General features: G+C 41.2%; 1 protein-coding gene across 4 annotated transcripts in view; it reads right to left on the minus strand.

Annotated features, from left to right (window-relative positions):
* Positions 1-8,450, minus strand: part of USP40 (ubiquitin specific peptidase 40) — an 87,467-nt gene extending 79,017 nt beyond the window's left edge. For all 4 annotated transcript variants that reach the window (XM_065880279.1, XM_065880278.1, XM_065880277.1 and 1 more), the window contains exons 1-4: positions 8,252-8,450; positions 5,647-5,714; positions 3,231-3,344; positions 431-595 (exon numbers count right to left, since the gene is read on the minus strand). In XM_065880279.1, coding sequence (XP_065736351.1) covers positions 431-595; positions 3,231-3,344; positions 5,647-5,714; positions 8,252-8,450 — 546 coding nt within the window. The remainder of the gene's footprint in view (positions 1-430; positions 596-3,230; positions 3,345-5,646; positions 5,715-8,251) is intronic.
* Between the last annotated feature and the right edge of the window lie 14,144 nt (positions 8,451-22,594).

A 22,594-nucleotide genomic window follows, 5' to 3' on the forward strand; every position in this document is an offset into this window, starting at 1 on the left:
TACAAATGAACTTTCTGAGGAGTATCTATAAACTAAATCTAATATTTAATTACAGATTTGTCAATTTAAACATTCCTCAGTATTCTCTATTTTTATTACTTCTCTAAGTAACTTTCTTTATAATATTCCAACCACCAACCATGATGGTCACTGGTCCCTACTTGTAAACACCCCCCAAATCTACTTTCCAAATATTAGAGTACTAAATAAAAGATTAAAGCTACATCTTAAGATATCTACTTTCAGTTTACATGGAAAAATCTGGATTACAAATTTATAATCTGGGTGTAGCTAGAGTACAAGAAAAAAACTGATAAAGTTATTTCTAGTAATAAACACATTAATCCTCATGTGGTATAGATCACAGACTTAATTGCATGAATTATAATTTATGATTTAACTTATTACTAAAATACTCTTGCATATTCACCTGCTTTTCACTGACATTCTTACATTCTTTACAAACAATCTGGTTAACAATGGTTCCGTGATATAGACGATTGATGAGGTCATGGCCGGAGGTCCCAACTAAAGAAGTTTCCAAAGCACTAAAGAGAATTCGATTCAGTTCCTGTACATCATGTTGCCTCATTTCCTATAAAACAGGTAACTTTTAAATGTAATTTTGTGCTTCAGATTTTTAAAAACAGATTTTTAAAGTGATACTAGTTTAAAAACACAAGACTTATCTAGAAATCCAAAGGTAAGCCTCAATCAAAGGTAAGGATGACTATGCTAAACAAGCTGAGAATAGGGTAAGAGATCACCACCTATTTTTACTTTTACTACAAAATGAAAATATAAACAGACGGTGTTCAGTGTGTACATATAACTCAATTCACTTGAAAACAGGAAAGTGCATTTATTTTGTGGGACACCATACGCATGGCCGTGCCACAGAGGAGAGGGGAAGAAGGAACACACAGGCACAGAGCAGCCTCTAAGAGCCGGCAGTGTGTGCACAGCGGAATCTCAGCTCAGAGGGACTGATAGACACTCTGAATTATCAGCATTTGAAAAGAACTAGAATTTACTGCTTTGATATATAGACCAACTAAAGGAAGACTAACACAGTGCTACTGAGAAAAATTCTGATGGAACCTGCTTCTATCTATGAATCATGCAACTGTATGTGAATAGGCTGAACTACTCCCAAAGAACCATTTATAAACCCAAAGCCAAGGGGCACACCAACACCTGGAAGTGGAGAAAACAAGAAAGAACCAGCACAGGAACCCGAGGAAGAGTCAGGAAGGGGAGAACCAGGAGAGCGAGGTCACGGGAACAGCGGAGGGGTGGTGGGCACTACTACTGAGGGCTGTGGAGAGACGAGCAGTGTCTCCTGGACCTGGCATGAGGGTGCCAGGAGGGACTTGGACAAGCAGGTAGGAAGCGGGCAGAGAGCAAATGGAAGGTGCAGAGGTAGAGGCAGTGAGGGACGATGACTTTGAAGATAAGTGTCTTGTGAAGAGAAGCTGATAAAGTAGATGGAAGCTGGAGTAACATGTGGGACTCGGGATCTTTTTCTTAGTTTTTAACACACAAGACACTAAATGATATAAATTTCTCCAATATCACTGGTTCTGATGGGACAGAAAACTTGTGGAAGTTTCAAGATCTGTTTCTGAACAATCCTAAATTCAGCAAAGGTGCCTCAGAGACCCTCCCTACCACTGCAGGTCCAGTCCTAGAGGGTTTACTATATGATTTTATTTAGAAATCAGTCAATCAATAAATAAAGTTTTCACAGTTTTTTAAGAAGTATGAAGCCAGCAATTGAGAGGAAGCTCATTATCAAAAACAAAGGGAAATCCATCAACTGATGACTAGATTAAAAAAACCACAAACCACCGTGGCATACCCATCCAACAGAAGATTATCTGGCAATAAAAAGGAATGAAGTGCTGATACATACTACGACACGAATGAATTTTGAGAATATTACTTTAAGTGAAAGAAGCTAGTTACAAAGGCCACATATTATACAATACCATTTTTGTGTCGTGTCCAGAATAGGCAAATCCACAGAGACAGAGAGCTCAGTGGTGGCCAGGGACTCGGGAAAGGGCACGCAGGGTGCGGGTGACTGGTAATGGGTATGGGGCTTCTTTTTGGGGTGGTGAAAATGTTCTAAAATTAACTGTAGTGATGCTTATACAACTCTGTGAATATACTAAAAAAAACCCAGTGAATTGTACCCTTTTAAAAAGGGAAGCTTAGGGCATAAGAATTATATCTCAATAAAGCAGGTTTTCTTTAAAACAAGGAAAGAAAAAGGGAATTAGCCCCAAGCACCTGCCCTACACCAGAAACTCAGCACACACTCTTTAGGGAATGTATTACACCCCATTGTACTGCCAAGCCCAAGCCCCACCTCTCTAACCACATGGCATCATCTAGTTAATGAGTATTTCTGGTTAAAAAACAAGAGTTTATAGTTTATTTTTGAAGGCAACATACCCTTATTCTGATCATTGTCTCTTTAAATTCTGTGATGGTCTCCCATACCTTCATCTCTGCATCTATTCCATAAAAGAATACATCTATTCCATAAAAAACCGCAGACCTAGTTTTGATTTTATACAGCTAACAGCTCATCAATATCGACAACACACATCTTAGTGCTGACAAATGTTTAGTGCTTGTATATAGTGAAATACCCTTTAGGAACTCAAACAAAAAAACAAGAGGAAGTCCACACACAGTAGGATACAGGAAGAAAATGAAGACAGTAGAAAGGCAGCACAGTGAAAATGAAAAGACCTGCCGAGAATGATTTCACTGTTTTGCTTGAAGCAAATGTTCAAATTGGAACACCCAGATTCAAACACACAAGCATGCCATAAAGGCAGACAGAATTACTGCCGGTCTGCTTTTTAAGTTGATAAGCAGTCTGCTATAAAAATGGCAATTTCCATTAATGTAACAGGTGGTATATCTCAACTAGACTATACAAATGGTAGAAATTTAAAAAACCAGCTTTTATACTTCTCCCTGTATCTTCAACCCTCTCCCCCAACCCCAAATCACACTCATTCATAAAATCCTGGATACAGCCAAGTGCCTAAAAATGTTTTACTGGTTTGTAATTATCTAATATTAGAAGTAAATATTTAAACAATATCTTGAGACCATAAGACAAAATTAAAGGAGAAGTTAGATAACATTATGAAGCCAGTGTTCAGTCTTTACTGCTGGTAACTTTTCCCTGGAGAAGCTGACCTTCGTACCTCATCACTGGTCCACCCAAAGCTGTCAGTGAGGTCTGCGGTGGACGCAGCTTCCTGGTCTAAGAGCAGAAGCTGTGCAAACAACCGCTGTAACTGCAAAGGTATGATTCGGACCTGAATGAGAAAAAAATGCATTTCTAAATATCTTTTAAATGTTGGCTGGGCCTTTTTAAAAGAACTGCATACTAATTTTCTCCTACCTCCTAGTTCATTTAATTCACTCAGGAGAAAATTTATAAATATTGTAAAGGGTGAATGAAGATTCATTTTTCTTTGAAAATTTTAATTCAATACAATTCTTAGCTATATTGACATAACAGATCAGTATTAAAATCCAAACAGGCCCTAATAAACCACCCAATTAATTACAGAATGACAGTAATTCTAGTCTCTAATAGTTCATCCTTTCTCCAAAATACCTCAGTTACAGACATACTCCCTATGAGGAATTTTCCAGTCACAAGTATCTTACAGGGCTGGCTCCACCCTCCGTTGCTTTCTTCCTGCTGGTGCCATGCCTGTTCCTGCCTGTGTGCTGTGGGCCAGGGCTCTGAGAAGGCTGCCTGGTGCCTGATCTGAAGACTGGACTTAAATATCTAAAGCAAGAATAAGCCTTTAGAAAACTTTATGGCAATTTTGCATTGCCACAGCATTTTTATTATATCCAATGAAAGTCTGATCTTCAACAGATTGTGAATAAAAAAACAAAAAAAACGGGCTCTTTGCCACACGGGGAGTTTGAGAGGCGCCGGGCTGGATCATGAAAGACTCTTATTAAGAAGAACAGGGCTGGACTTCCCTGGTGGCGCAGTGGTTAAGAATCTGCCTGCCAATGCAGGGGACACGGGTTCAAGCCCTGGTCCTGGAAGATCCCACATGCCGCATAGCAGCTAAGCCCATGCACCACAATGACTGAGCCTGCACTCTAGAGCCCATGAGCCACAACTACTGAACCTGTGTGCTGCAACTACTGAAGCTGGCACACCTACACGCCTAGAGCCCATGCTCCGCAACAAGAGAAGCCACCGCAATGAAAAGCCTTCGCACTGCAACTAAGAGTAGCCCCCACTCGCAGCAACTAGAGATAAACCCTGCACGCAGCAACAAAGACCCAACTCAGGCATACATAAATAAATAAATAAATAAATAAATTTATATATATATAAAAAAAAAAAGAATCTGCCTGCCAATGCAGGGGACACGGGTTCAAGCCCTGGTCCGGGAGGATCTCTCATGCCGCAGAGCAACTAAGCCATGCGCCACAACTGCTGAGCCAGCGCTCTAGAGCCCACAAGCCACAACTACTGAGCCCGTGTGCCACAACTACTGAAGCCCACGTGCCTAGAGTCTGTGCTCTGCAACAAGAGAAGCCACCACAATGAGAAGCCTGTGCACAGCAACAAAGACCCAAGGCAGCCAAAAATAAATAAATTTATTAAAAAAAAAAAAGTATAGGGCTTCCCTGGTGGCACAGTGGTTGAGAATCTGCCTGCCAGTGCAGGGGACACGGGTTCGATCCCCGGTCCGGGAAGATCCCACATGCTGTGGAGCAGCTAAGCCCATGCGCCACAACTACTGAGCCTGTGCTCTAGAGCCTGCGAGCCACAACTACTGAGCCCACGAGCCACAACTACTGAAGCCCACACACCTAGAGCCTGTGCTCTGCAACAAGAGAAGCGACCACAATGAGAAGCCTGCGCACCGCAACAAGGAGTAGCCCCCGCTCGCCGCAACTAGAGAAACCCGGCGTGCAGCAACAAAGACCCAACGCAGCCAAAAGTAAATAAATAAATGTATTTAAAAATTTATAAAAAAAAAAGAAGTACAGATTTTAGGGGACTTTCCTGGAGGTCCCGTGGTTAAGACTCAGCACTTCCACTGCTGGGGGGCGTGAGTTTGATCCCTAGTCGAGGAACTGAGATCCTGCATGCCGCACAGCATGGCCAAAAAAAAAAATGTACAGATTTTAGTCTGAGGGTGATAAAGTTCTGAATGACGTTTAAGCAAGGGAGAAACGTGATTAGATACGCACTTACAGTAAACCAATCCCTCACTCAGTTTACTTCCAGAATACCAAACTGAAAGAACACTGGCCCCTTATTTTTTGTTGTTGCTACAAGTAAGTGCATTAAGCGGACTTTCTGGCGCGCTAGTGCGGACAACTTGTGAGTATCTCCTTAATGCAGAAAGAGGTATGCCTAAAAAGCAGCAGCAGCATTGCATCTGCATAAGTAATTCTCTGTTGGAAGGGCAGTTCCCTTAACAGTAAGGTATAGGCCAAGACACTTTCTGAAAATAAAGATCGTATTTGGTAATTAATAAAATTATTGAGTCCTATGAATAAGCAACTTAATTCTTTCCTTAAAACATTTCCTCATTACTCCAAAAAACCCCTGTGAATCAAAGAGTTTAATACCTTTGCGTCAGGTTTATCCTTATCCTCTAACGAACCAAGCTCTTCCGGGCCAAGAGAAAATAAAGCTTCTAAATGAAAAAGTAGAATCACAGATGTAAATGACATTATCTCATTTTTGAAAATTGTTTTAGAAAGCCAAGGCCACCAGTAAGTAGAAATCAGTTAAAGATTCAGAAATATGACTTGACAATATTTACACCCTTAGCCTACCCATCTTGCTTTCTGGTAATGTTATTTTTAACCACTGACCCTATCAGAAAGTGGGAAGCTAAGGTTTCAGTAAGGGAGAGCTGTAAAAGGAAAATTATACACATAAAAACCATAACATCAGAAATCTTTGGTGGCTTCCTATTGCCTATGGCAGTGGGTCCCAAAAGCCACATGAGGAATACTAGGAAATACACAATATATAATAGTGTCACACGTGTTTGTTTACAAGCCACACGTGAGACTTCCAACCATTCTTTCATAAGAAGGAGCACCTTTAACTCTGAGATAGCGCCCTTCCCATTTTGGTATGAAAATATCTTTTCTGCATTGAGGGTAATAACAGATGGTGGTGACCTTACCTGGAAAAAGATGCTGGCAACCCAGTGCCAGTCTCCAGAATTTGTTTATAATTCAATGTCTGGGTACGCCACCCAGTGGGGTGTATCTGAATCTTTTGGGAAGTCTGTATTCAAACAGATAGGAACACCTACTGGGAGACTCTGATATACTCCAGGGAGAGGAGAGATGGGACGGGTGTTGCCTTGCACTGAAAACCACTGCTGCCTTAGTGATTACCGTTATGTAATATTCCTCCTGAGCTCCCGGCAGAAACTGGGAAAAACGCTACATGAAGGTTACAAACATAAAGGTTAAAGCATAAAAACCATACAAAGACTTCCACAATCGTCTCCCACTCCTCCCAGCTACACTGATCTGGGAGTACAGTGGAACTGAATCTAGTCCTATTCCTTAAAATGATTCCAAAAAGTTCCCAAAATTTCCCCTCAGTTCTCCGCCAGTCCTTACCCTTTCCAAAGTGTACGCCTTCTTCAATAAGCTTCAGGATCTGCGCTACGCCTTACTAGGAGTGTGTGAGTCAGCCCATGTGCTTGGCCGGCCACCCACTTTGCTAGAGAGAAGGGGGCCCGGGGCTCTGAGCCCTTTCTTCTTAGCGGCGCTCTCCATGACATGTCGCCTTCCTCACCCTCTTCTTAAGGCTACTTTTCTACTTTAAGTTGCCCTTGAACTTCAATTATACTAAAACTTGCGAAAAACTTAACCTCCCTAGGAACCCGCTTATTCATGCTCCAAATTTCTAACGGTGGAACTACTGAAGGCATTGGGGGGATATTTTTATGGAGTGGATGGAGTCACAGACAAGAGGCAACACTCAAATCCACATGCACTTTGACCCATTAGAATGGCCCTGAGAAGGGGATAACGGTAATTATACACTAAATCTCTGGAGGCAGGAAGTCTCTGTAAGCTTAGAAGCAACAGAAAATGTCACAAAACTTTGCTAAATTTGGTAGTGGTGGGAAGGGGGATGAGATACTGGATACAGGATGAGCCAGGTTGTCTGTCCTCAGAATATGGAGACATAGTGGGGAGCTGAGCTGCAGTCATGGAGCTTCGTAGCTGGGGGCCCCCAGTCAGGGCCATGTGAAGGCAGAGGAATCTTTCACACTGAAATCAAGGGAACACGGAGACTAAGACCCTTGTGGAGGAAGCTAGTTTGCAGAGGACGAATGGGACAAACATGTAGAGAAAAATAGGGGCAAGAAATCAAGGGTCCAAGGAGGTCAGGGTGGCTTCCTGTAGGTGGCTTCTAGGAGATTCCCCTATATTCTTACAGTAAACCTCCCTTTTAATTGAGCTACTTTGAGTGGGTTTCTGTTCCTTATACACAGTCCCTTACCTAACACCCTGGATCTCTGGAATTCAGAATTTCCAGATTTTAGAAAGGTAATACGAAGAAAGGGTCCAATATGTTAACATTACATCCCCAGCAGAGTCTGGGACAAACAGTATCTATTAATCAAAGACTTAATATTCCTGTGACAAATGGATGACTGCTCACCCAAGTGAGATAATTAAGACTATAAACAGTCTCACAGCAGGTCAGGCTCTCAGGCCAAACAAGTTCAGATTATTAGGTCAGGCTGTCAGTTTTCCAGATTTCAGAACTTCAGATAAACGATTGCGGACTGTATGAATAATGTGACAACCCCTCCCCACTCCAAAAGGAAGCACATAACTGTACTGAGTAACTCTGGTTTAAGTGTTTATTACTTTGAGAAACTCAAAAATACAAATGGTGTACAATAATGAAGGCTGGCACTCATGACAAAATTGTCTATGTTGTACTTCAAATGATAGGAATTAGAAAATACATACATGGCCTTATTTTTTTATCTTGTTACTGAACACCACTGTGATCACACAGAAAATATTCATAATTCAAGCTTCACATTCCTCTGCGGAATTACCAACTTATGTCCCTCATTATCAACAATTAACACACACTGTCCAATACACTTGTGAGTCTGCATAATTAATTACAGGTGCATACGAGGATCCATATTACCAGCCAAATGCATGTAACACAGCATACCTCTGAATTCAGGTGTGAAATGAAGAGTCTGAAGAAGGGAGTTGAGGTAACAGGTTCCACCCTGATTTCTGATTCCACTTAAACTGGTGAATTCCCTAGGCGCTGGTGGCTCCAAAGCTTTGGTCTTTAATTTCTTCCCTTTTCCATAATGATCATTTGACATACTGGAATAATCCTCTTCAAACAGGTCCCCAAACATTGTGAAACTAAACACTACCCTTAAGAAAATATAACATGTTATATAAACGTTTTTATTTTTAAAACAAAACTTCCCCACATCTCCCTTTTATACTCGGGAGTCTCCATTTTAAGTCACTCTTTAGAAAGTACAGACAGTAGTTCGGGCTTTGGAGGCGGCAAGACCTGAATTTTTTCATCCCTGCTCCACACTACCTGTGCGACCATGGGCAGGTTACTTAACCCACGTTCTTATAAGTAAAATGCGATACCAACCGGCACGCAGGGTCATTTAAACAATCAAATAGCATAATGAAAGAAAAGCATTTAGGGTACAGGGTTTAGCCCACAATAAATGACAGCTGTTTTTAAAAAGGCATATTGATATCACTAGTGAAAAAAGAAAGAAAACCCATCAATACACCTAATCTGCTGAGGTGGTAGAGCCAAAGCTAGATTCTGAGCGTTGACAATGGCCTAGGGACCATGAATCACTTCCTAAAATCTCTGCTTCTCAAACTCCTTGCACCAGATTATGACACTTGGTTAAATGAAACCAATTAATCTTTATAGTAGTTTAGTACATGGCCCCGAAGCCGGACAACCGGGTGGAGATTCACTGGGAAAAAAACCCTGCCATTTAAATAATGGAGCCTCGAGGGCTTTACAACATATATCCATCCGGTGATCCCAACATTAGCTCCTGGGGTCTAAAGAATCCGCTCAAGGCCTCACATCGAGTGTGGAGGAGGATCACCTGGAGACGAGAAAGGCCAAGCGCCTAGCACAGTTCCTAAGGGATAGGAAACGCTGAAATGCAATTATTTGCCTTTTCAACCCGTTCCTCAGAAGAAAAGCACAAAAAATGGAACTTGAAAGTGTGGCCTCGAGCGCGTGGTCTAGATTCCGGTCTCCTCCGCTCCACGTTCAGACTAGGCCCTCAAGCCCTCCAAGCCACCGAGCCCAGGGGCGCGAGGAGGCAGAGGTCCCCGAGGCGGGGGACCGCAGCCCCACACCAGGAGGACGCCGCATCCCGGGGCCGGCCCGGGCAGCCTCTCGCCTCGACCCCCTCATCCCTCCCGAGATCCCCGGCCGCAGGCCCCACTTACTGCCTAAAGCCCCGACCCCCGCCCCGGCCAAAACTCGAAGCGAAAGACCGCGCCGCTACCAGGGACCGCCATGTTGACGTCAGCAGCTCTCCCGCGGCACCCCACGTGAGCGATTTATGGAACGCACGGACTACGTCTCCCAGGATGCCCGGCGGGGGCAGCGCCGGCCCGCGGCGCGGGGCCTTATGGGCAATGTAGTTCTTTTGGCCTGAGAATGCGGGAGTCGTGTTGGGTGGACAGTGCTCGCTTCCTTGTCTGCTGGCGGGTTCGCGAGTCCGCTCGGTGAGCCTACCACTCATTCGTTCACTTTTTAAAGTTTATTTTCTTTATTGTGTTTATTTATTTTTACTTGTTGACAGTTTTCATTTATTTATTTATTTATGGCTGTGTTGGGTCTTCGTTTCTGTGCGAGGGCCTTCTCTAGTCGTGGCAAGCGGGGGCCACTCTTCATCGCGATGCGCGGGCCTCTCACTATTACGGTCTCTCTCGTTGCGGAGCACAGGCTCCAGACGCGCAGGCTCAGTAATTGTGGCTCACGGGCCCAGTCGCTCCGCGGCATGTGGGATCCTCCTAGACCAGGGCTCGAACCCGTGTCCCGTATTCCCAACCACTGCGCCACCAGGGAAGCCCTTAAAGTTTATTTTTATTTCTGTTCGCAACTCATGTCAGTTGCAGTAGAGAGTACAAAGATCGCTTGTCATTTGGCCCGGCTAATGCCAAGTTACTTAAACCTTGGAAACATTTGTGTAGGGCTTCAAGAGTGCCGTGCACTTACAGAGACATTTTACAGGTGTATCTCCAGTGAAAAATGTTACAAGTAACTATGATCCTTTATAACATCCTCGGTGTTTACTTTGTCTGCGCCAACTCTCATACACAAGAGTACGCCAAAAATACTTCAAAATCTCCTCTCTTGCCCTCTTGAGCACCTTTGGTGGACTCTTTCAATAGCCTATATAGGCTCTTCTGGCCGTCTCTCCTGTCGAATGAGGGCAACGGGAAGATAATCATTTTGACTTCAGCTAAAGATTTGAGAGATTGAGACCAGCAATAGTGATAGACGAAGCCACAAGGCAGGAGTCAAAGTGAATGCCAGCCTAAGGGATTTTTATTTGGAACATAGCAACATTCCTGTGGCTGCAAATGTTCAGGAAGTGTCGGTAGGGAAAGAACTGGAGGCAGGGGACCAGCTGGAAGGTTGAAGGTCTAGACCAGGAAACCACAGCGGGAATCGCATCTTCTCAGTTCTTATCAGTCTTCCGTCGGCCACCTTGCCCCCTCGGCAGCCTCCTCTTCATGATTCTCGTCCCTGGCGCCAAGGCACTCTATCCTTTTGCTGCTCTTTCTGCCTTTTGACTGCTTCTTCTTCGCCCGCTGTGCTTCATTCCCCTCTTCCTAACAGTGGATGTTCCTCAAAGTTCCATTCCCTGGCCAAGAATTAGCACTGGAAGGTTAGCTTCTGAGGACGCAGGCTCACCCTTGTACCCAGCTGTATCCCGACCATCTCAACAGTGCCTGGCTCATTACAGGATCTTAATAAATATGTGTTAAATGAATGAAAGGTCTGTTAACACCACCATCCTTCCTCTCATGCAGCATCAAAGTCTCGGAGCTGTCTTTGAAACTTCATCTTTTCTCCGTGAATCCAATCATTTGTAACTCAAAGTATCACCTGGACAATGCTGCTTCTGTTTCCATGGCTCCCTCTCTGCTTTCCATGGCTCCCTCTCTGCTTTCCATGGCTCCCTCTCTGCCTCTCAGACCCTCATTAAGTCTCACCCACGTTAGAATTACATTTTAGGTGGACTGCCGCTTTCTCCATCCCATCACGCATGTCACTACCAGATCCCTCTGAGGCACACCCTGAGCTCGCGTTTCTCTACCAAAGAGGCCTTGGAGATTCTCTGGTATCTAGTCTAGAAATTCCACCATGGTCCAAACACTATTTTTTTTTAATTAATTAATTAATTTATTTATTTTTGGCTGCATTGGGTCTTGGTTGCTGCACGCGGGCTTTCGCTAGTTGCGGTGAGCGGGGGCTACTCTTCGTTGCGGGGTGCGAACTTCTCTCACCAGGGAAGCCCCAACCGTGGGTTTCTCATATTGATCCATGCTCTTTATTAGGTTGAGAAACTTCCCTTCTTTTCCTAGTTTGCTGAGAATTTTTATCAGAAATGGATATTGGATTTTATCAAACAAAGTGCCTATTGAAATAATTACATGGTTTTACTTTTTTAGTTTATTTATATGGTGAATTACCTTGATTGATTTTCTAATGTTAAAACAGCCTTGCACTCCTGGAATAAATCTCACTTGGTTATGACGTATTATATTTTTATGTATTACGTGGTACGTATATATGTTTATATTATTGAATTTGGTTTGTTAAATATTTGTTTAGAATTTTTGCATCTGTGTTCTTGAGGGGTATTGGTCTATAGTGTAACCGAGCAGGGCCCTATGGGGCCTTCCCAGAACATGCCTTCCCCCATATCCTCTGCTTTAGCTCCTCTCTGATGTACCTACATAATAGTATTTTTTTTTTCAGTTTCTATTCACAAAGAAAAAGCTCCAGTCCATCTTCTAATTTTTTTGAAAAACTCCTGACATTACAGAACTCAACTGAAATGTATTAATATTCCACTCTTACATTTCCATGACAAACAAAAGAATTTCATGAGCCAGAACAAACAAACAAGCCAGGGTAGATAATAGTATTTGATGCAAATTTCCTGCGCTGTTTTGCAGATGTGAAAACCCCCCACCAAATGGAAAAACGACTTGCTGACCATGAGCACAGACCCCCAGGCCTCCTGGAGCCTAAGGACTGATAATCTTAACCCCTGTGACACCGCCCTGCTGCCTCACCATCAGCCCATCACAGAATTGTGCACAAGCTGACAGTACCCTGTGACAGCCCCGCCTCACCTGCCCTTTAAAAATGCTTTGCCAAAACCGTTCGGGGAGCTTGAGTCTTTTCAGGGCATGAACCACCTCATCTCCTTCATGGTCTTGCAATAAACTTTGCTCCAAACTCCTTATTTAGTTTTGTTATGTGGCAATGCTGGTCTCATAGACCAATTCTATGGTCTTGTAACACAGAAGAGCAAAATCCAACTCCATGTTGGATCTGTTTCTTTTACTTTAACCTTTGCCACTTTAACCTTTGCTTTTCATTTACTTTTATTATAATAAGCATACACAATGGCCTGCCTCAGGGAACCCTACCCCTCTGCCTGAATGTTAAACTAAAGGACCTTTGTTCAGCTCTCAGGGAGACAATCTGACCCTGCCCACCTGTGAATGGCTACAGCAAAGAAGAAATTGACACATCCCCTCCCCCACGCTGGCCAAGCCAGGAGATATTTTGTGAAATTAATGGCCTTCTTACTTGACTTCCTCAACTCTTCCCCCTCTCTGTTCTGTAAAAGAAACTAGTATCCAGACCCCGATAGGATTTTCTGGGGAGACACTAGTCTGTCATCTTCTTGGTCTGCTGGCTTTCTGAATAAAGTCGCTATTCCTTGCCTGAACACCTTGTCTCCCTATTTACTGGCCTGTCGTGTGACGAGCAGAGTGAGCCTGGACTCGGTAACAGTCTCATAGAGTGAATTAGGAAATTCCCTATGCTTCTACTGGAGTATATTGTATCTATATCCCAGAATATTTTCTGGAATGATAAGTGGTAGTACTTCTTTTTCCAATGTTTGGTACATTTATCAGTGAAGTTACCTGGGTTTGAGGTTTTATTTGTGGGAAAGTTTGCATTGCAAATTTAATTTTAAATACATAGGTTATTTCTATTCAGCTTATTTATTTATCCTTGATTAAACTCTAGTAGTTTGCATCTTTTAAGAAATTTGTCCAATTCATCTAAGTTGTAGAATATATTGGCATAAACTTGTTCATGACATTCTCTTATTCTTTTAATATCTATAGAACCTGTAGTGATGCCACTTCTCTCATTGCTGATATTGGTCATTTCTTCTCTCTCTCTCTCTCTCTTTTTCTTTCTTTTTTTTCTGATCAGTTTGGCTAGAGCTTTATCAAGTTAATTCAGTTTTTCAAAGAACGAGCTTTTGGGTTCATTGATTATCTCTATTGTTTATTTTCTATTTCATTGATATCTATTCTAAAATAAGCCTACCTGCAGGCAGGCCACTCACCACCATTTTTATTTTTCAGACATTTATCTGAAACTTTTCCAGTCACCAAGGTAAATGGTGACTAAGCAAGTGTCACCAGTTATAGTTTGGGTGTCCTGGACGGAGCCATCTGATACAGATGATACCGATCTTGATAGAGTGTGAGACAGATACAGAGATTCCTGAAGGAGGGTACCAGGCCTATTGGGGCAATCCCACAGCAGACGTCTAAACAGAGGACTGTGGAAGCCCAGAGAAAAGAGAAAGCAATCCCAGCGGAGTACTTCCCGCAAACATTGGGCGGGTAACCCCATTATGTGACATATCTGGAGAAAACAATTTAAAATAGATGACAACCACATTCCATCAGTCCCTAGAATGGGAGGTGGGGTTGTCAATCTTATCTCAACATTTCGGAAGCCTCAGAGGGTTTGGAAATGGAATAAGACAAGCAGTAACATCAAGCATTGTAGAGACTCCTCTTGTCAACCTCAAGTTCACTGCCAGTGAGGAGGTCAGTGGCAAGGTGCTTCAAATCTTTCCTTGGAATCCGGGATGCCAATCACTTTCTGGGCAAAGAGTCTTTGGTACTCGGAAGATAAAATCCAAATTTTCCTTTGGGACAAATTTCAAAAATACCAGCTTTATTGAAACTTACCCTTTTTTTTTTTATCATTCTGAGTCCTTAGGTTCCAAGAGCATTGCTTAATAATTCTGTTTCTAAAAGGGCATTGCAGTGCAATGTCTCTGCTCATGGTAAAGATCAAAAGCTATCTCATCTGGAAAACATACTACTACCTGTTTCAGCACATGCTTCTCATTCATTATCATCCTTATGAGTAATTCATTGGCAATGAGTATAATTTTTTTTTTTTTATGAATGTCTAAATACACGCCCTCTCCTGAGGCAGGTTTTGTGCCTGTACTTATGCCGCTCCTGTTACATGAGCTTAGAATCCAGACAGCTGGATTGCTCTGGGCTGCAGTTAACAGATGGCTCCTGCGATTTTAACCGGCTTCCTTCCTCTGTGCATGTGTCTGCTGCTGACACCTGGCTTTGCTGAGGCAGGCAAGCTGCTGGTAGTACCCATGGATGGGAGCCACTGGTTTACCATGCGTCCGGTCGTGGAGAAACTTGCCCACAAAGGGCATGAGGTGGTCTTAGTCATACCAGAGGTGAATTGGTACCTGGGAAGTTCATTCAATCTTACGGTAAAGACTTATTCCACGTCTTACACTCTGGAGAATTTGAATAGTGAGTTCCAGAAGTTCTCCGATTTTCACTGGAAAACTCAGCCACGAAGTTTACTTCATATGTTGATGAATCCGTCCAACAAAGCTTTTGACTACCTTTTTTCACATTGTAAGAGTTTGTTTGAGGACACAAAATTAGTAAAATACTTAAAAGAGAGTTCTTTTGATGCAGTGTTTCTAGATCCTTTTGATATGTGTGGCTTAATTGTAGCCAAATATCTTTCACTCCCATCTGTGGTCTTCACCAGGGGAGTCTTTTGCCATTATCTTGAAGAAAGCACTCAGTGTCCCATCGCTCTTTCTTACGTTCCTAGAGATTTCTCAGGGTTCTCTGATGTCATGACTTTCGGACAGAGACTGTGGAATCATATCCGGCACTTGGAGGAACGTTTATTTTGCCACTATCTTTTCAAAAATGTTTTAGAAATTGCCTCTGAGATTCTCCAGACAACTGTCACAGCATCTGATCTCTTCAGCCAAATATCAATTTGGTTGTTACGACGTGACTTTGTTTTGAACTATCCCAAACCTGTGATGCCCAACATGGTCTTCATCGGTGGAATCAATTGCGCTGAGGGAAAGCCGTTGTCAAAGGTAAGTTACTTCTCTTTTAGCATATTGAGAATCAGGCTTTGGACATTAAAAAAAAAAGTTTCCTTACTAAACTGTGATTTGTCATTTATATCCTTTGCATTTGTAATTTCTCTCCGTTGAACAAACTATTTTGTGCCAGTTCATTTAATTGTGCATCATCAAATTTTACAAAGCTGTCTTCTTTGATATGTATGTGTATACAATTGATGTCATTGTATATAATTTCCAGGCTGCATTTTTAAATCTTGTTTTAGGAAAAATCCTGAAAAATACAGTAAGAAACGAAACTTCCCTTTTGTTAATCCAATGCCACCCGCTATAGGAAAATGCTTTTAGCCATTTTGTATGTATCTTTTCCAATTTTTCTGAAATTATTTAATATTATTTAATATAAGTGCATACATCTAATGTAAATTCTCACACCCACTTATTAAAATAAAATCTGGTATCAGACTGGATATATTGTTCTTTACCTTGCTTTTTTTCACTTGCCAATAAATTGTGGACATCTACAGTCAGTACATACAAATCTGTCGCTCTTTTTAATGGTTGCATAAAATTCTTTACTTTGGATGTACCATACTTTATTCAACTAACCAATATTGATGGATGTTGATAGCTTTTCCCATTTTTCCTTTTATAAGCAAGATTGTATCAACATTCTTAATTTCTTTACCTTTATATATTTCTATGTTTCTATGCTCTTATCTCTGTAAGCTAGAGTCCTTAGGAGTAGTGTTGCTGGGTCGAATAGCATGTACATACTATATTTTAATGAATTCAACAAATTGCTTTCAAGATATTGAACAACCTGACACTTCGGTCAAAAGTATACAAGAGCTCTGTTTTTCTATACCCCCTCCACCTCCAGAAGTTGTCAAAGTTTAAAATTTTTAGCAAAATAATTCTACATAGCTGCATCAATTTTTGTTTCCTATTTTCTTAGATATACTGGCCATTTGTATTTCCTCTTTTGTGAGTTATGTATTCACATTCTCTAATCATTTTTATAGAACTTTCTTTTTATAGCTAATTATTGTGTCTCTTGAGTATTAGGAATATTAATACTTAGTTTTTTATATGTGCTGCAAATATTTTTTTCCTTGGCTGTCTTTCATCTTTCCTCATACGGGACTTTCATTTTTGGGTAGTCAGACTGGTTGACTTTTCCTTTAATGGTTTCTGGATTTCAGCTTGTTTAGATCTTTCCAAGTCTGACATATATAAGCATTTTTTTCTGTATTATGTCTTAATGTTTTAATTCCACCAATGTTAATAGTTTTATTTCTTACAATAAGAACTTTGCATGGTATAAGGATCTAACTTCATTATTTTTCCTAAATGGGTAGTCCATTATCCCAACATCATTTAATAAAAAATCCTCCTTCATTCATTGAATTGAAATGCATCATTATCATATTTTAAATTCCCATATTTATTTGCATCTGCTTTTGTACTTCCAGTCTTTCTCCACTGATTTATTTATCTGTTCATGTGCCAGAACCATATTTTGATTATAGTAGCTTTGTAGTAAGTTTTAATATCTGGCAGGGCATGCCCCATACTCATTATTCTTTTTTTTCCAAGTTTTCTTAGTGATTCTTATAATTTATTCTCCTTCACAAAATTGAAAATTGTTTTATCTAGTCCAAAATATAAAAATAAACCATTAGGGTTCTGTTAATATGATGTAAACTATTTTTACTCATTTGAGAAAGGTGAGATTGACTAGCTATTAGTATTAGGGAAAGGAGCCACATTGTTAGGATCAGTAATGGTGCGGATAGGGAGTCCGAAAAGAATATTAATGAGAGATTAAGGCTATTGTCATTGAATTGATTAAGGAGAAGTAAGCTTGTGAGACTCATTAGCAGACTATGGGTTGTGGAGTTAATTCAGATCGTGTTGCTTTTTGATAGTCAAATTAGGGGTATTAGTATAATTGTGGGGATAATAAATTTTAGCGTTGGGGGAGGTTAAGGTTTCATACGTAATCGGTGCCATAGGTATTTGATACTATTCCTAATCAGGCTAATCTGCGTGCGGCTTCGCAGGCTGCGAACACCAGCAGGATGATGGGTATTCTGCTGGCTGAGGTGAAGTGTGAATTTAGGATTGTTCGGGTCGCCAGGATGAATAGGGATAATATTATGCCTTCTAGACGTAGTAGTGAGGATACCAGGTGGGATAGATATATTAGTAATCCTATAAGGGATATAGTGAAAGTTATAATAATATTTATACACACTAAAGACACTTGGTAATTATGAGTTTAGTCATAATCTAATGAGTCAAAATAATTTGTTTTGTTTTAAACTAAATACAGTTTAGTTCAGTCCACTCCAGTCCTTTTTGAGCTCACTGTAGGCCAGACTAATTGCCAATAATGAGATTAAAAGTAAAACCATGGTGAGTGTTGTTTTTAGATTACTTGTTTGAGTTGCTCAGAGGAGGGGCAGTAGGAGGGCAATTTCTAGGTGGAAAAGGAGGGATGTGATTGCTACTAGGAAAAATTTTATGGACAAAGGCAGGCGGGCGGATCCTATAAGGTCAAATCCGCATTCATAAGGGCTTGTTTTCTCTGCGTACATGTTTAGCTGGGGGAGTCAGAAGGCGGTGAGTACAAGCAATGAGGCCAGTGCAGTATGTGTTAATAGGGTCAGTATTAAGTTTATTATTCTTTTTCGGGGTGTACCGAAACTAACTGATTACAGGTCAGTTGCACCAATTCATACTAAAAGAATTATGCGCCCCATCAATGGATAGATACAAAAGGAAGAGTCATAAAACATCTACAGAATGTCAGTATCAAGCAGCGGCTTCAAAGCCGAAGTGGTGGTTGGATGTGAAGTGAAATTTTAATTGGTGCAGGAAACAGACAATAAGGAAGGTGGACCCAATGATTATGCGCAGTCCGTGGAACCCTGTGGCCATGAAGAAAGTTGATCCATATACTCCATCTGAGATTGTAAATGGAGCTTCATAATACCCCAAGGCTTGTAGGAGTGTAAAATATACGCCCAGGGCAACTGTAATAAAGAGGGCTTGGAGTATGTGCTTGCGATTTCCTTCCGTAAGGCTGTGGTGGGCCCAGGTGATAGACACCCAGAGGCTAATAGCACAGAAGTGTTGAGAAGCGGCAGCTCTAGGGGGTTTGGAGGGCGAATGCCTGTTGGCGCCCAGCACCCGCCTAATTTAGGGTTAGGGGCGAGGCTTGAGTGATAGAAGGCTCAAAAGAAGCCGGTAAAAAAAGAGGACTTCTGAGACGATACATAAGATTATTCCGTACCAGAGTCCCTTTTGGACGATTGGTGTGTGATGGCCTTGGAAGGTGCTTTCTCGAATAACATCTCGTCATCACTGATATATTGTTAGAGTGTTGGTTAGTAGGCCTAATATTAGTAGAATTATTGAGTTAAGTGGAATCACATGATTAGGCCCGACGTTATGAGGAGGGTTGAAAGGGCTCCTGTAAGGGGTCAAGGACTGGGGTTTACTATGTGGTACGCGTGGGTCTGGTGTGTCATTATGTGTTGTCATGCAGATATAGGCTTACTAAGAGGGTAAATACATAGGCTGGAATTACAGCAACAGCAAATTCGAGGATAGTGAGTAGGGAGAGAACAACGAACGTAATGAAAGCCGTGATGGTGTTGATGCTTGTTAGCGCTAAGATTGGTCCTCCGATTAGATGTATTAATACATGACCTGCTGTAATATTGGCTGTTAACCGCACAGCTAGTGTACCGGCTGGATAAGCAGGCTGATAGTTCGATAATCACTAGCACAGGGATGAGGGGGGTGGGTGTGCCTTGTGCTAAGAAGTGGGCCAAAAATGCTTTTGTTTTGTTACAGAAACCTGTAATCACAGTGCCGGCTCATAGGGGAATGGCTGTTCCACATTTATTGAGAGCTGCGAGGTGGGTGTAAACGGGTGGGGTAGTAGTCCCAGAAGGTTGGTTGACCCAATAAATAGAATGAGAGACATCTTTTTGCTATGCTTTTCCTATTCAGAATATAGTACCTCTCTTTACTTATTCAGATCTTGTTCTAAGTCTACCAATGAAAATTTGCATTTTTCTTTGTATGTCTTTTATTTTTTCTTATTAAAATTTATTCCTAGGCACATTTTATTACTTTGGAAACTATTGTGAACAGAGTATATTTTCATTTCTATTTTGAAGTGGAAATTAAAGTATAGCTTTGCTTTTTGCACATTTATCTTGATCTAGCCATACTAATTACTCTTAGCAGTTTGTAAGTTTTTCTAGGTATACAATATCGTCTGCAAATAATAACCTCCCATATTCATAACTCTTATTTTGTTTCACTGAAACATATACCTTCAAAACATCATTGAGTCATTAGTTCAATAACAATTATTCAGTAGTTTATGAATAATGTTGAATAGTTGGTCCAGACGGTTTGAATTGGAGTTCAATCACTTGCAATTGAAAAGGTATTTTCAAATACGGGAGTAATATTTCTGGCAAATGCAGAGTCTCTAAATCCAGATGAAATGCTTATCTCAGCCTATTATTTTATTAGGGAAGTACTATTGATTTTTATCTATTGATCTGGCTCCTTATAAGGCTCAGTACATTTTATAATATAGTCATATTCTCTCACATATTGGGGGTCTTACTTTCCCCTTCGAACTAAGGAGAGGTTACAGATGGATTATGTACTCAGTGAATATATGTTATGGACACTCTGCTTATGTAACTCCTACTACTTAGAGCATGAATCAAGTCTGGCTAGGACAGCATTTTATAAGGGCTTCTGTTCACCTTGCCTTGCCCACTGGGGACCCCTGGATCCTCACATAGCTGAGGAAGTTTCATCCAGACTGGGTACACACACACACACACACACACACACACACACACACACACAGATGATAATGTTGGATTTATGTAGCATGACTGAATGCAAGAAAATGAGAATCAAAATATTGGTTGGGCTGTAGAATGTACAGACTTGTATAAGGCACCCCATTTTTATGAGGAAATTTTTTTGGAATAAAAATAATTAAGCACTTACCATCATACATGTGCTAAAAGTGAATTTAAGTGTTTTTGGAGCAGAGAACATATTATTTTGTTTCTGTAAATTCAAGATGTTATATCAGGCAAACTTTATGTAAAGGGCCAGAAAGTAAATGTTTTAGATTTTTCATGCCAGTAAATACCCCAGCTCTGACACTTAGCAGTGACATCACCTTGGGTAAGTAAGAACCACTGTTTCTAAATAGGTTAAATAGGGATAAAATAGTAGCACCACACACAGCTCTTTTCCAGATCAGAAACGATAATGCATGTAGAGTGCCAGGTGTGTGGCAAAGAATCAGTGACAGCTGTAACTGCCATAACTGCGTGGTGCTAGGTATTTCCCAGTACGATTATTTCCAACCTTCACGATATTAACAGTAACAATGAGATCAGGCTCTTTTCAAAACAACATGATCAGATGTCAATATTCTCCTCTTGTTGGGAGCCTCCTATGAATTATTTAACCCTCAGATGGATAGAGTCCCCTTAGGGGGAGTTTAGAAATTAAACATAACAAAAGCCAACATGGGTTGACATTTTTATTAGCCCCATTTTGCAGATAATGAAACTGAGGCACAGAGAGGTTGAGTGAGTTGCCCATGGTCACAGCTCTGGTAAGTGGGGAAGGCAGGATTCCAATGCAGACATTCTTTTTTTAAAAAAATTACAACATAATTCACCCTTTTAAAATATACAACCAATGGTCTTTAGTATATTCGAAGATATGAATAATCATCATCGTTGTCTAATTCTAGGTCACTTGCTCACTCCAAAAGGACACCCCATGTCCCTTGGCAGTCACTCCCCCTCTTCTCCAGCCCCTGGCAACCACTAATCTACTTTTTGTCTCTGTGGATTTGCCTGTTCCGGATACAGTAAGTCCCCTACATTCAAACGAGCTCCTTTTTGAGAGCGTATTCTTTAAGTCCAAATTGTTCGTAAGTCCAACATAGTTAGCCTGGGTACCCAGCTAACACAATCGGCTGTATAGTACTGTACTGTAATAGGTTTATAATACTTTTCACACAAATAATACATAAAAAACAAACACAAAAAATAAAGAAAAAAATTTTAATCTTATATAGTACCTTGAAAGTGCAGTAGTACAGCACAGCAGCTGGCATCCAGGGGCTGGCATCGCGTGAACAGGCAAGAAGAGTTACTGACTGGAGGAGGGAGAGGAGGTGGGAGATGGTAGAGCTGAAGGGTCGTCAGCAATAGGAGACGGAGGGCCAGATGCAATGTCACTCACTCACATCCTGGGTTTGAAATAAAGATACTGTACTACTATACTCTATACAGTACTGTACAGTAAAGTACACAAAAGCACAACCACTTGTAGAGGATACATGCATGTGACAACACACGCCAGACACATGAACGAACTTACGTGACTGGACATGCAAACGCACGTTCTCATCTTTGAAAGTTCGCAACTTGAAGGTTCGTATGTAGGTTCTTCTGTATTTCAGAAGAATGGAATTGTACAATACGTGGTTCTTTGTGACTGCCTTCTTTCATTTACTTTTCAGGGTTCATTCGTTTTGTAGAATGTATTGGTATTTCACTCCTTTTTATGGCTGAATAATATTCCTTTCCATGGGTATACATATCTATTCATCTGTTCATCAGTTGATGGACATTTGGGCTGTTTTCACTATTTTAGCTATTACGACTAATGCTGCTATGAACATTCATGTACAATGAGTCCAGACATAGAGCTTTCAGAGGCCAAGGGCCTAACCTTTCCCCTAACTGCCTACCTGTGCAGACTGGAAACTCTTGGGAAGCACCCTGCCTGTGACCTTTGCGGAAGTTATATGCAGTGAAATTTGCCCAGGGTGGGCTTGACTAACATCTCATGGTCTCTGATCTCTCAGTGGACATGACATTTGTTGGCTTTGTGGTGCTACAGAATAACATGCAGTTGGCTTTTTTTTGTTATTTAGCATAAAAAGTCCTTCATTGAACAGATACCTATTTTAAAAAAAATTTTATTGGAGTAGTTGATTT

The sequence above is a fragment of the Phocoena phocoena genome, chromosome 7 (genome assembly GCF_963924675.1).
Source record: "Phocoena phocoena chromosome 7, mPhoPho1.1, whole genome shotgun sequence".
Classification (NCBI taxonomy): Eukaryota; Metazoa; Chordata; class Mammalia; order Artiodactyla; family Phocoenidae; genus Phocoena; species Phocoena phocoena.